The sequence below is a fragment of the Mesoplodon densirostris genome, chromosome 8 (assembly GCF_025265405.1).
Source record: "Mesoplodon densirostris isolate mMesDen1 chromosome 8, mMesDen1 primary haplotype, whole genome shotgun sequence".
Lineage (NCBI taxonomy): Eukaryota > Metazoa > Chordata > Mammalia > Artiodactyla > Ziphiidae > Mesoplodon > Mesoplodon densirostris.
Window position 1 is genome coordinate 85,254,419 of NC_082668.1, and position 13,352 is coordinate 85,267,770.

At 36.1% G+C, this 13,352-nt stretch overlaps 1 protein-coding gene across 4 annotated transcripts in view; it reads right to left on the reverse strand.

Moving 5' to 3' along the window:
* The window catches only part of SCN9A (sodium voltage-gated channel alpha subunit 9), an 84,094-nt gene that overhangs the window by 12,033 nt on the left and 58,709 nt on the right, over window positions 1-13,352 (reverse strand). For 3 of the 4 annotated variants that reach the window (XM_060106755.1, XM_060106754.1, XM_060106752.1), the window contains exons 18-22: window positions 9,792-9,946; window positions 8,099-8,272; window positions 5,355-5,477; window positions 1,394-1,675; window positions 553-606 (exon numbers count right to left, since the gene is read on the reverse strand). In XM_060106755.1, coding sequence (XP_059962738.1) covers window positions 553-606; window positions 1,394-1,675; window positions 5,355-5,477; window positions 8,099-8,272; window positions 9,792-9,946 — 788 coding nt within the window. Of the gene's footprint in view, window positions 1-548; window positions 607-1,393; window positions 1,676-5,354; window positions 5,478-8,098; window positions 8,273-9,791; window positions 9,947-13,352 lie in introns of all 4 variants that reach the window. The other variant, XM_060106753.1, reaches the window with a different exon arrangement.

Genomic DNA, 13,352 nt, shown 5'->3' on the forward strand with positions numbered 1-13,352 from the left:
GATTACAACAATGTCTTCTGTGGCTTTTGTGACAATATGAAATAGTCAGCAGTCTTCAAACTTTCTTAGTGTGTGACTAATTTTGCAAAAACTCTTTCAAGGAACTTTAAAATATAAAAGCAGTAAAAACTATGAATAAAATATGTTATTTCCTTTTTATTTTGATAAACAAATATTAACTGAGCACTTATTATTGCCAGGCTGTGCTAAGCACTCTACTTAACATTTGCTAGTTGGATCCTCACTCAGAACAATCCCATGAGGTAGGCGGTGAATTATTTTCTTTTCATAGATCAATAAACAGGCTCAGAGAGATAAAGTAATTTGATCAAAGTCATATGCAAGCTTGTCTGATATGGTAGAGCCAGAATTTAAGCCAAGCTCTGTTTCCAAATGCTGCACAGGTAACCACTAGGCTACCACCAGGTGGATGTTCTTCAGTGTGTGTGCACATAACAAGGGCTCCTTAGAGCTGCTGTTTGAAAACAGCCTGACTAAACTAAGGAACTTTTCAAAATTGTAGAGTTTAGTGTTATGTTTACCAATACTTACGTTAACAGAATCAACTGCTGCATACATAATAGCCATCCATCCTTTAAATGTTGCCTGTAAATATAAAATTTATAGAATCTGAACCTCATACTTTAAAATAGTCACAAGTGAGTTTAGTGTGTTTAATGTTACAGCATTTATTAAGTAATACTAAATTAGTGAGTTTTACTATACAGTCGTCCCTCGGTATCTGCAGGGGATTGGTTCCAGGGTCCCTCTGAAGATACCAAAATCTGCCCATGCTCAAGTCCCTTGCATTAGGCAGATGCGAACCCACGGATAAGGAGAGCCCACTGTATTTCAAAATACCAATTTAACGTAAGATGCTGTGTCAAGGGAAAAAAGGGGAGGGACACATCACAAAGTCACATCCTAAATCTGACTCCTAGTTAATTATTGCCAGGTTGTCACAACTGCCTGTGAGTTTTGTACATGAACTTTAATTTTTTCCAGAGTGGGAAGGAGAATTTTATGAATACCAAAGGAAACAATTTTTTTCCATATCTTAAGGATTCTCCATACCAGTGGGAAGTCCTTCTCATTTCCCTGTAGTGTAAAAGTGCAGTCCAAAACATGACTATTCGTTTTTGGACGCAGTATTCAGATGGCACAATACAGGGGGTCAGGTGACTCCAAAAAGGTGGATTAATAACTCTAAAATGCAACAGAACCCATGTTCTGTTTTCATGTGTATAGGCACATGTTCTAAAAAGACCAACTCTATTTTTAAAGTCACAAAGTACTTTATCTTTAATTTTTAGTTAATAATTATATAAATAATGACAGCTTCTCCATCCAGTGTGCACCAAAATGTCAAGCATTCATAAAAGGGCTCACTTACAACTTGAAGCAGAGACAGGTAACCAAGTCCAACATTATCAAAGTTCACTTTCAGGTTCTTCCATCGCACATTTTGACTAACATTCATAAGCGCAAAACACTCAGAACGATTTTCAACTTCACTTGTAGGAAACGGTGACCCATCTGTGGTGTTAACACACTGATAGAACTTGCCAGCAAACAAATTTACTCCCATGATGCTAAATATTAGCCAGAATATAAGACACACAAGTAGCACATTCATGATGGAAGGGATTGCACCTATGAGTGCATTCACGACCACCTAGCATTCAAAAGAAAGAATGATTAGGATTAGTATGAATGTTAAACGGGCAACATTAATGAAACACAATACAGAATTAAAGAAGTTAGAAAAGCCACCCTTACATGTTTAAGACATAAATCAACCAACCAACACGTACTTATTGAATGCCTACTGTGTGCTCATCAGGACAAAATGAGACAGGAGCCCCTCGATCAATGAGTTTACAAAAGTACATGAGGATCAAACAGTGAAACTATTAGCAACAATACAGAACAAATCACTAAGATTATATGACAGTTTAAATAAATGAAAAAAATAAATAAAAAGAATAAACCAAAAACCTGATATATGTAAGGTGAAGTCATAAAATCTGCATGCTCTAGAAAAGAAAGAAATTTATAAATTTAAACAATTAAAATAAGTAAAATGTACATTTAATGGTTCATAGTCCTAGAATGACCAGTGCTAAAATTCTCCCATATAGAGAAACTACTAGTACATATAAGCTGGAGTTAAGATTGGGAATCTTTTCACGGTTTGAATGCCGTAGATTTAACTGGTTCTGCTAGTTGTGTGATATGTAAACTTAATTAAGACCTTGGGACCTCTGTTTCCTCATCTACAGAATGAGAGCAATCTTTTCAAATTTATTATTCTAACTCTAAAAACACTTTATACATAAGCCCTTGGCTAAATACAGATAGTGCTGGCCTCAATTAAAACAAAAAATGCAGAATAGTTTATCTTTAATACTCCATTTATTTCTGCTTTTCAGCATTTCTACTACTATTTATCACCAGTGCCTCTTGCCACCCAGTGCTCCTTCATGCCGACCACTGTAGCATTTATCACCCTCCAGATTTTCTAAATTACCTCACCTTTCCAAACTTACTATCTTCTTACAGTTGACCTCTACTCTGAATTTGAGTGCAAAGGTGTTAAAGAATAACTTGTGAAGTAAAGAGCACGTGCTCCCTTTTTTTTTTGCAATGTATCAAGCAGGATCCCTGACTACTTTTGAGATTGTCTAGAGAAGGAGTTGTCAAACATTTTCTTAAATATTTTTAGGTTTTGCAGATTATATGATTTCTGTTGCCACTATTCCATTCTGCCATTACAGCGATAGATCATATATAAACAAATGGGCATGGCTGTGATCCAATGAAACTTCCTTTATAAAACAGGCATCCAGCCTGTAGGCTTTGGTTGTTGACTCTTGGTCAGGAACAACAGTTATTACCCTGGGGTTCATGGGTAGACATGGACCTAGAGAGGTTCCATGGGGGCATGAAATCATATGAAGAACATTATTATGGGTATGCTTTCTTTACGGAGAAATGATTTCTACTTTTATGAGATTCTTACAATGTACATGACCCCCAAGGGGTTAGGAAGAACAGAATTAGAGAGTAGAATTCCAAGTGGTCAGCTCTTATTCAAGCCTACATTTTCATCCTCATTTCCTGCTACCCTCCCACTATGCTTATAACCTAGGCACGCTGATTCTTATAGTCACTGCTCAAACACACCCTGCCTAGTCAACTCCGTCCTCTACCAAGTTGCATCTCTGCCTGGAATGCCCACCTGCCTGTGACTTGGGGCCCATTCTTTCGGTCATGGCTGTGAGGTCACCTCCATATGAAGCCCCTCCCAGACCTCCCCAGGCAGCCACTTTCATCTCTACTCCCGTAGCATTGTGTGCTTACTGTTTTATAGCAGATGTCACAGAATAACTACTATTCCCCTCTCTGTCTCTCCATGATCACTGTCCTGACTCACTCTTGGGGGACTGGGGTCTATTTACCATTGTACTCTTTTTATAGTACAAAACTTGACACATAGCTTTGGTGCTGAAAGAATGTGCGTAATGATGAGTTTCTGAAGGAGATGGATATGTATCGTTCTGATGAGAAGCCATCTGGAAAAGTCAGTAAGTTCAAGAACCTGAAGCCTTTTTAAAGGAAGCTAACTACAAAATGCCTCCAATCATATTTCATTTATTCTTTAAAACGACGCTGAAATTTAAAGAAACATCCCTGTTTTGCACGGCTAATAAATGTAATGAAGTAGACATACTTGTCCCTCTAAATATACTAAAACATTCTCCTGCATCCAATTCACCTGTATATTAGATAAACAATAGAGAGCAAACAGAGTAAAATAATGGAGTGGCTTAATCACTGAGGGATGTATTAATATCTTGATGGGGAAAGTATATTACTTGATCATGAGAATGTAGTACATGCTCTGCTTGAGTCCAGGGATCAGTCATAAGTTCTGAATAGATCGCAACATTCTACTAATGCTCAAAAAGAAAAATTAATGTCAACTCCAATACTACTGTTCTGTATAAAATGAAACTTGTAATTTCAATTCTTATATGACCAAAAGTACTTGACTTTTACTTATGAAAAAAATCTTTGTATAATCATGATCTTTCATATATTTACATGGGGGCCAACATACACCGGATACACCAGCAAGTAGAGGTTACAGTCATAATTAGGTTACAGTCATAATGTAATGAAGATCTGCTAGACTAAAACACATCTAACATTCATTCACCTGAGGCTTCAGATTTCTGAGTCCCATTCCAGAGTTTATTACTCAGTATATCTGGGGTGGAACCTGGGAATTTGCATTTCTAGTAAGTTTTCAGATGATGCTGACCACATTTAAGAGATGCAGTGAGCAAACTGTTCAGAGACTACAGTTAGAGAGGCAGTCAGATAAATAAATAAGTACGATGCAATATAATGAGGATGTTATGTGTCTGAACATATAGGAAGGATGCTTAATTATACCTGGTGGTGGACAGACAAGGCACATTTAAACTGAGGCTTAAAGGATGAGTAGGTATTTACTATGTTGATGAGTTAGGATTGAGATAGGGCAGAGAGAAACATTCCTGGCCAAGAGAACGGAGGGATGAGAAAGCAGGAATATATCTGGAGAAGAAGAAATTCAAGGAGAGAAGCAATAAATGAGGATATAGACTCATTAGAGAAAATAAAGAATGGATTTTATGAAGAAGTTGCTGGTTTAATACAGCCCTAAAGCTAAGTAGCTGGTAGTCATTATTTATCTCACCTTGTTTGTTTCTGCAAATGAATCTCTTTTCAGGTACTATGCTGCCTACTGCAAATTAAGTAAAATCAGAGCTTTAGTTTTCCCAAATATAATTTGGAGCTATTTCCACTTTCACTGAGCCATGTATTTAAAGAATGAAATTAAAAGTGATGCCTGATGCTACTTCACTTCTCTGTCTTTTCTTATGCCCCACACCCAGGGTAGTTCCTTAAAAAACTGTTTGAGCACCTGATAAAGGCAAGTCCTTCATGACTTGTATATGAGAGATACTGTCAGGACTAAGAGTGTCCCCTTCACCTGAGTTTCCTAGCATAGGAAAGGTTGTCATTTAGGAAGGGAAAAGTCACTTATTTGAATCACTGCCTCACAATATAATATGGAGGCATTACTGTATTTGATTTAGTCTTTGTTAAACAATAGGCACTGAAATACTGCGTCTATATGCACATGTATACACACTTATATACATATACAGACCATATATATGTATATATATGCACATGTGTGTAAATATAAACAGTCCATAATTCCTACATACCCATTTTTTCATATTTTACACTCCATTAGGAAGTGTGAATATTATATTAGAAGTTTAGTATTTTCTTACCCTCATTCCTTCAAATCTAGATAAAGCTCTCAGAGGTCTTAAAGCTCTAAGTGTCCGAAGGGATTTAATGGGGCCAAGGTCTGAGTAGCCAAGAGTGTTTGCGACCAAAGTAACCAAAGAAACCTAAAAAAGAAGAAAAATTTCATTAATCATTTCAATGAAATAATAAAGCATGAAGAGAAAAAGTCAATTTCAAAAATCACTAAGAGCAGTTCAACAAGAACAATATGATTTTATACATAAAGTTATCTACTTATTGTCTAAAAATTGGATAAGATAGATGCTTTTTAAAGGAAATAGATTTAAAGGAAAGTTAACCTAAATAAGATGAAATAATAGAAGGAAAGTAAGTTATTTCTTATATCTGAATAAAAAAATCACACATGCTTTTCACACTTCTGTAGTCAATGGTTTTGTACTTGCTTATTAATCCTGAACATTTAAGTAAAGCAACTATCAAAATTTCAATTGGAATAAAGCCCAGGGCATAACGAAGTGTGTGATTCTGAAGCTAAGTTAAAAGAGTGTGGCAATCACTCAACCAAATCTAAGTCCCAGTATAGACCTTTTTCAAAAGCACTCTGAAGACTTATGACTTTGAGATGAGGCAAATTCCCCAGAAGATTATTCTGACCTACAATTTCTCAGAATTGGCACCGAAGATCTTCCTATCAATAATTAGTGGGAGAAAATCTCAATTGTACTGAAGAGAGCACACAAGTAGGTGATCTCACTGGCTTCACAAACAACAGGGACACACAAGAACTTCATCATATTAGACGGGCCCTCCACAATCACCATAACCAGTATCCAACAGAAATTTGTGTTCTTATCGTAAGTTATCTCAGAAGAAAGAACAAGGACAGAAGTAAAATCAATACATGTTTTGGTAAGGAGCAATGAGCTCTTCAATGACCCAGGATCTGGATCAGTAAATGTGTTCAGTCTTTGAATAAGTTCCATTTAAAGTATCCATTGTTTCACACTGTGTGCAGCAGGAGGCAATGCCTAAGAACAATGTCTGCAATGCGGTTCATTGGAATTAAGTAATGACTGAAAGATTGAAGTTTTCCAGGAAAGATCAGGAGCAACTGGAGAGTCAAGTTCCTTATGTTTAACTATTGAAGGAGTAGAAAATTTTATTTCTTGCAAGTTCACTAGTGCTGCTATCAGAAACACAGTGAACTGATTTTTGAATCAGGATGCGTTGAAGTGTTTTGCTCACATACAGTTACTTCTAAATGTCTCACTAAATGTAACATAACTCTTTGTTTTTAGGTCCTCATGCTATGTATTCAGAATTACTAACTAATCCTCAGTATCACTCTTAAATTCACCCAGTCATTCAGGCCCATTATTTCCCACTTAAGTATGCTTTTAAAAAATGTGTATTTTTTAATCAGAATAATAAATGTTCCTTTTTAATCAGAAAAATATAAAGGTTTAAAATGTCTATTATAATTGAATAACCCATAAGGAAATGGTTAACCTGATTCCAAACCATTGTTAAATGAGTGTTTTTATATTGAATATATGTAGTCTGTAACTGAGAACATATGTATATGCATATATTTATTTAACTATTTATGTATACATGTGTATGTGCATGATATATGTCCCTACTGATGAATAATGCTCAATCAAGTAAGTTTCAACTAATCAGGAAGCTTGCAGAAATCAAACAAATCCATCCTCTGAATATCAAATCAAAAGAATATCAAATCAGGTTCTGAAACCTGAATATGTACCAGAATCATCTGGAGAGCTTATTACAAGAATTTTCTGGGTCCCAACACCAGAGTTTCTGATTTAGTAGCACTTGAGTGGGACCTGAGAATTTGTATCTATAACAAGTTCCCACCCACATGTGCCAATGCTGTTAGTTCAGGGATTACACTCTGAGAGCAACTCTGCTAGATAAATTACTCAATTTCTGAGAAATAAAAAAAATCTCAGCTCCTCCTCCAAATCCACATGCCTAGATTTGCACCTCTATCAGCAAGAAAATTGAGTGGAGTTTTGCTCTCTCTGTTGCATTATGAAAACATTATATATATATATAATATAATTTATTTAGTTAGTTTTTTCAAAATGTTAAATATTTCAAATTGAAGCTATATAACTTCCCTGAATTCTGCATATTACATACCCCTAAATATTGAGAAGCACTACTTCAGATTTTCAAATACAAAAAAATTTCATTATTAAATAGCCATATCTCTTTCTTAACTAAAAAAAAATTCAACTCTACTTGTAAACTTTTTTTTAATCTGAGAGATGAAAAGAACACTGACAATATTTTTAAAAGTTTCTGAATATCATATATTTTATAATTTTTAAAAGAGGCAATCATATTTACAGGTTAAGAGAAAAGAAATAATCTACATTCCTTCTATTATTTCTTCTTATTTTGGTTAGCCTTTCTTTAAAACTATTGTATTACAAAGTGTTCATCTTACCATTCATTTTTCTAGGCACTAACTATGTAACGTATATAAAAAAAGGTGAATCAAAAAATAATCATACATGAAATCATTAACATAAAGTATCAAAAATTAAATATCTCATAGAGGAAGTCTGAGAGAACATAGGAGATATAACGTATAGCTATGCCTGCCTTGGAAAAAATTTTTTTTTGCATATCACCTATCTAAATATGATAATATTTAACATTAGTGACGGTTTTTGAGAACACTTATTTGTAAGAATAAATCCCCTTTTAAAATTTACTCAAAAGTACTTACATCGACAATTAAGAAATCCAGCCAACACCAGGCATTGGTGAAATAGGTTTTATAACCATATGCTACCCATTTTAGAAGCATTTCCAGAATAAAGATGTAAGTGAATATCTTGTCAGCATACTCCAGGATAATCTTAATGGTCTTTTTCTTTTCAATATATATATCTTCAAAAGCCTGTGAAAATAATATTCAGATTTAAATTTGGTACAACTTAAAGCTTATGATTCATGACAAAAACAGGAAATGAAATTCTGATAAAGAGACTACTGAGATATAATACTATTACAGGCCAGCTGTCTTTCTTCTGGTTTACAGTTACTGTATAACACTTAGTTCTAGCCTTTGCACCAGTGCCAGGGGCTGATCACCAGAGGTCAGGAGAAAGAGAGGGCAAAAGAATGAAATTATTTATAGTCCCCTAAAAGAACCATGATCTCTGACACATTCAGGGATTTCCACTCATCTGACTCCCCTTTTATCCTCCTTCAAATTAGGTAAGTCCTAGTAATTAAAGACATGATTCCAGGGTCAGCCCCTTTATAAATCTCTCTAACCCTGCACTCTACTTCGACACAGAAGTAGGATTTAAGCCCTCTCCTTCAGCTCTTATGTGCTTGTACATTCCCAGTGCCTAGCACTGTGTCAAGAACACAGCAGGAAAGGTTTGCTAAATGAATGAATGCAGTAGCTTAATAGGGCTATAGAACACAGACGATGGTTTCTTCCTTTGAATTTTGCACCAATACTTTAGCATTCATTAAAAGTTTCAGCTCTACAAATCACTGTTATATTTATTCCATCAATGTGACATCTTTTAACACTTTCCAAGAAATTTTAGTAAGCGATAGACGATGATACTGTGGTCATAGCCACAAGGCCCGTGGGAAATAATCTGAATGGACTTAAAGAACAGATCTCACTGAAGCCACTGAAAATGACTGCTGACCTAAACAGGTCTAAAGTGTTAAATTTTTCTCTTTCAAGTTTAAACAATATTCACTTTGTTGGAGAAAATGAAAGCAAAAGGACCTGTATCCTTGGTGGTAACACTGGACTACCTGTCCATAGTCATGGGCTTGTGCCATTCTTATTCTTCTTATTCCAAGTTCTTATATCAATACTTTAAAAATGATCCTTAGCACTTTTGGAGAAATGTAATCCTCAATATTGAAGAAAACAGAGAAGTTGGAACAGAGAGAATGGACAGATCCATGAAGATGCTGAGAGAAGGTTCTAGCAGCTAGCAGAGGTTCTGAAAGACAATGGAACTGAAAGGCAAGAACGGAAGTCCAGCCCTCAGGACTCTTCTGCTTCCCTTCTCCGAGTTCTGGAGGAACATCTACCGTTCTGAAATCCCAAGCAGACAACACTTCCTGCTCCAGAGCTTAATCTTGCATATACTTCACTTACAAACACATCCCAATTCTGTATCACTTGTGCCTCTCACTTCCCTAATGCTCTCTGAGCTCCTTGAGAAAAGTACCTGGATCTTAATTGACTTTGCATTCAGGGCAGCAAGAATAATGCCAGGCATGGAGTAAATATTTACTGAGCTAACTAAAATTTTGTCCTTGGGACTGATCAGAGGGATTAATTTTTAAGTAAAACCATTTGCCATGATACTTTTGTCTTCAACTCATCTACTAAAAATAATGACTTAATTGATTTAAGCCTTAGATGTCAGATCACTTACCAGAGCACCACTGCTGAGCAGGATCATGAGAACAATGAAGCTTTCAAACCAACTGTGCTCAACTATCCTATAGCAGGTCTTCCTGATGTTCCACCAGATTTTTCCTTTCCCTGATTCTGTGTTAACTTGGCAGCATGGGAGCCTCTGCACACAACCTGGCAAGAAAGACAGGCATGTAAAATCTGGATATTCAGAATACATAAAATACTTAACATACATTATTTAATGCAAAGCACTCCCTACAATAGTTCCTCAACGAAATAATTTATTTTTTTGGGTGGGGAGAGCACACAGAGAAACAATTTATTTATTTAAAGCAGAAATACCCACCTGGAGAGGAGTGGGGGCATCCTGAATGAGGAGCGCAGTGAAGAGGTGATTTAAATCATTTATGTAGGACAGTTCTTCCGGGTTTTTGTTAACCAAATAATTTCTAACACTTACACCTGAAGCTTCAAACAGTTTCAACTTGGATGCTGCCTTTTCTCATCTCTTAACTCTCCCTGGTGTTTTCTTAATACTTGTATCAGTAATTTCTAACTTGGGATGTATTCGTGTTTTCTGTTCTTCCCTAGTTTCTCATCAATCTCCTCTACAGTGTTTAAACCACATATTGTTCTTTTTATTATTGCAGCCCTAATGCAATCCTAATACACAATGAGCAGTAAATAATTATTGGTTAACGAATGAACTAAAATCTCAAGACAAAAATGTATTTCATGGCCTTCTTGATATGAATTTAGTCTACAGTCTGGTGCTGCTTCAACTCCTCTATAAAAAACCCTTTGAGAAACAGCATTCTATGTAATACTTTAAAAATTAGTAGAAGGTCTTATAATTCAGTTCAAAAAAAACAGATCTTGATTACAAGAATCAGATGAAACTGTTTCAAATACTATAAGTTAAAAACAAATCTGACTTTGGAATCCCAGATGCAAAACACACTGCTATAAAAAATTGAAGAATATTTTATTTAAAGTTGTTTAGGTTACTTCATTTATATATCCATCAAACATTTATTGATTAACCTTTTTACTCAGCTGTGTACATAGTTTCTTCTCCTCAAGATATCTATTACTGGTTTTTGGTTAGGCGGCTGGATATAGAAATAAATGACTATAACTGGATAATGCAACTAAAATGACAGATATGCTGGGGTTATGTTTGATAGCTTGGAAGAAATTCACCTAACCTGGCTTATTTGTTGAGAAAGTGAGGTCAGAGGAGGTTTTCTGGAAGAGGTGGGACCTGAATTGAATCAAAGTAGTAGCCAAAAAGAGTGGAGTGGAATTCCAGGCCAAGAGGCAGCAAAATGTGCCGTGTACAGGACTTACAAGTAGTTCAGAATTTTGATGAAAGCAAAGTGTACAGAAAAGGCATGGATGAGAGATAAGGTAGAGAAACTGGTCAGATTATGGAAAGCATTTTCTCCCACCTTAAGGAATTTGGCTATATCCTAAATCCTAACGAGGAGTGAAGGGTTGTAAGCAGAAAATTACATAGGAAGATTGTAATTTAAATAGATGTCTCCAGCAACTGTGGAGGATAAGTTGGAAGAGAAGAAGAAGGAGGGGTGGGGAGCAAAGAAAGACCCAGAAAACCAGTTAGGGTCTGGTTCAGTATCCCCAACAAGAAGGATAGATTTGGGCAGCTCTGGTTAGGAACTAGAGCAATAACAGAGTCAAGACATATTTGGCAGGTAAAATCAACACATTTGCTGACTGATTGGATATGGGATGTAAGAGGAAGGGAGAAGCCCAGACAACTGGGTGGATGTCAGTAATGAAATGAAGACCACAGGAACAGGAGCTGCTTGGGGTGGTAATGAGTTTGAGATGCCAGTGAAAACTCTAAATACAGATATCCTGTAGATATTTGGAGGTGTGAAGCTGAAGCTCAGGGGAAAAGTCTGGGCTGGAAAAGAATGTGTAGGAATCATTAGCACATATGTGTCAGCTGAGATCAGGACAGTTGTTGAGGTCACACACAAAAAAGTATTTAGGGTGAGGAGAGAAAAGGGTCAAGTCTGGAACATTCTGGGACAGCAACATTAAGAGACAGAATTCAGTGGTATGCTGGAGCCAACTCATACTTGCTCTTGACAACTTATTGTTAAATTGCCAGGAAATTTTGCTAGCCTGTTGTTAAATGTAGCTGTATAAACTTAAAAATATAACTTACTTTAAAAAGGTAATAAATACTAAAAATATATTACTCTAAAAATATATTACTCTACATTTTACTATTATCTATGCTCTTGAATATATTTAAGCATTCTATCTGGTTGGTAGAATATGTTATACTGTTGGGCTACTATGTATCTCTTCCCAACTCTACATGCAGCAAAGTCACACCAGTAGTTTGAGATCAGCCATGGTAGGAATCTTTACAAAAGTCATCAAATGCTATAAATCCAGGCTTATTGATTTTCTAGAGTAGAATTAAGAAAGTGATGGAGAAAATGTTAATAAAACTGGAAAAGTATGCCATATTGGTAGCCATTACACTGTGAATAGCACAAAAAATTGAGGAAATATTCTTTCATTATTCGAATTCTATTATCTGATTCAGCAAAGATTCGTTCACATCACTGATGAATGATTCAAGTTCTGACACACAGCCTTTTTGTTTCACTCTCATCTTACTGATTAACATAAATGAAAATACCAACCAACCTTCGGGTTAAAACTATACTTGTTCATCAGTTGCAACCACTGTTGTTTATAAATACAAAATTTTGGCAAAATTCAACAAAAGCATTCTGTGGGAACAGATTAGCTATATTGAATGTTCAATGAAGGATGTTGATTATATTACTGCCTGTAAATTGCATACCACATATCCTTTATATCAGTAAAATATACAGTAAACTGATGGATGTAGGCATACTTTCTTTTTCTTGGAGAACTGGTTGTTAAACATTTACCTGTCCACCACTGGGAAAGGTGGAAGATGAGAAAACCCTGAAGGAGGTGACAAAGTCGGGGTGGGGAAATTGTACAAGAGGCCGTAGTAAAAGAAAAGTCAGGGAAGAGTTTCATGAAGGACTGGTGAACACAGCTATGACCAAGAGAGGCTCAGAGAGATAATGATTGAAATTAAAAAAAAAAATTAAAGTTGATTAAAAAAATAAACAATCAAAATTACTTTCAAAAAGGAAGAATTTAAAAAGAGGAACTACAGTGAATTCTTCTCTTAAAAATTTTAGATCAGGGCTTCCCTGGTGGCGCAGTGGTTGAGCGTCCGCCTGCCGATGCAGGGGACGCGGGTTCGTGTCCCAGTCCGGGAAGATCCCACATGCCGCGGAGCAGCTGGGCCCATGAGCAATGGCCGCCGAGCCTGCGCGTCCGGAGCCTGTGCTCCGCAACGGGAGAGGCCACAACAGTGAGAGGCCCGCGTACCGAAAAAAAAAAAAAAAAAAAATTTAGATCAAAAACCTCGTTTGGAGGGAACGTAGAAGGTGGGAAAGCAAGAATGAACAGGACTTTTTAGAGACTTGTTTTAGAAGTTTGCAAGTTAGGCACTCTAAAAATAATTTACTTGTCTATAAAACAATATATT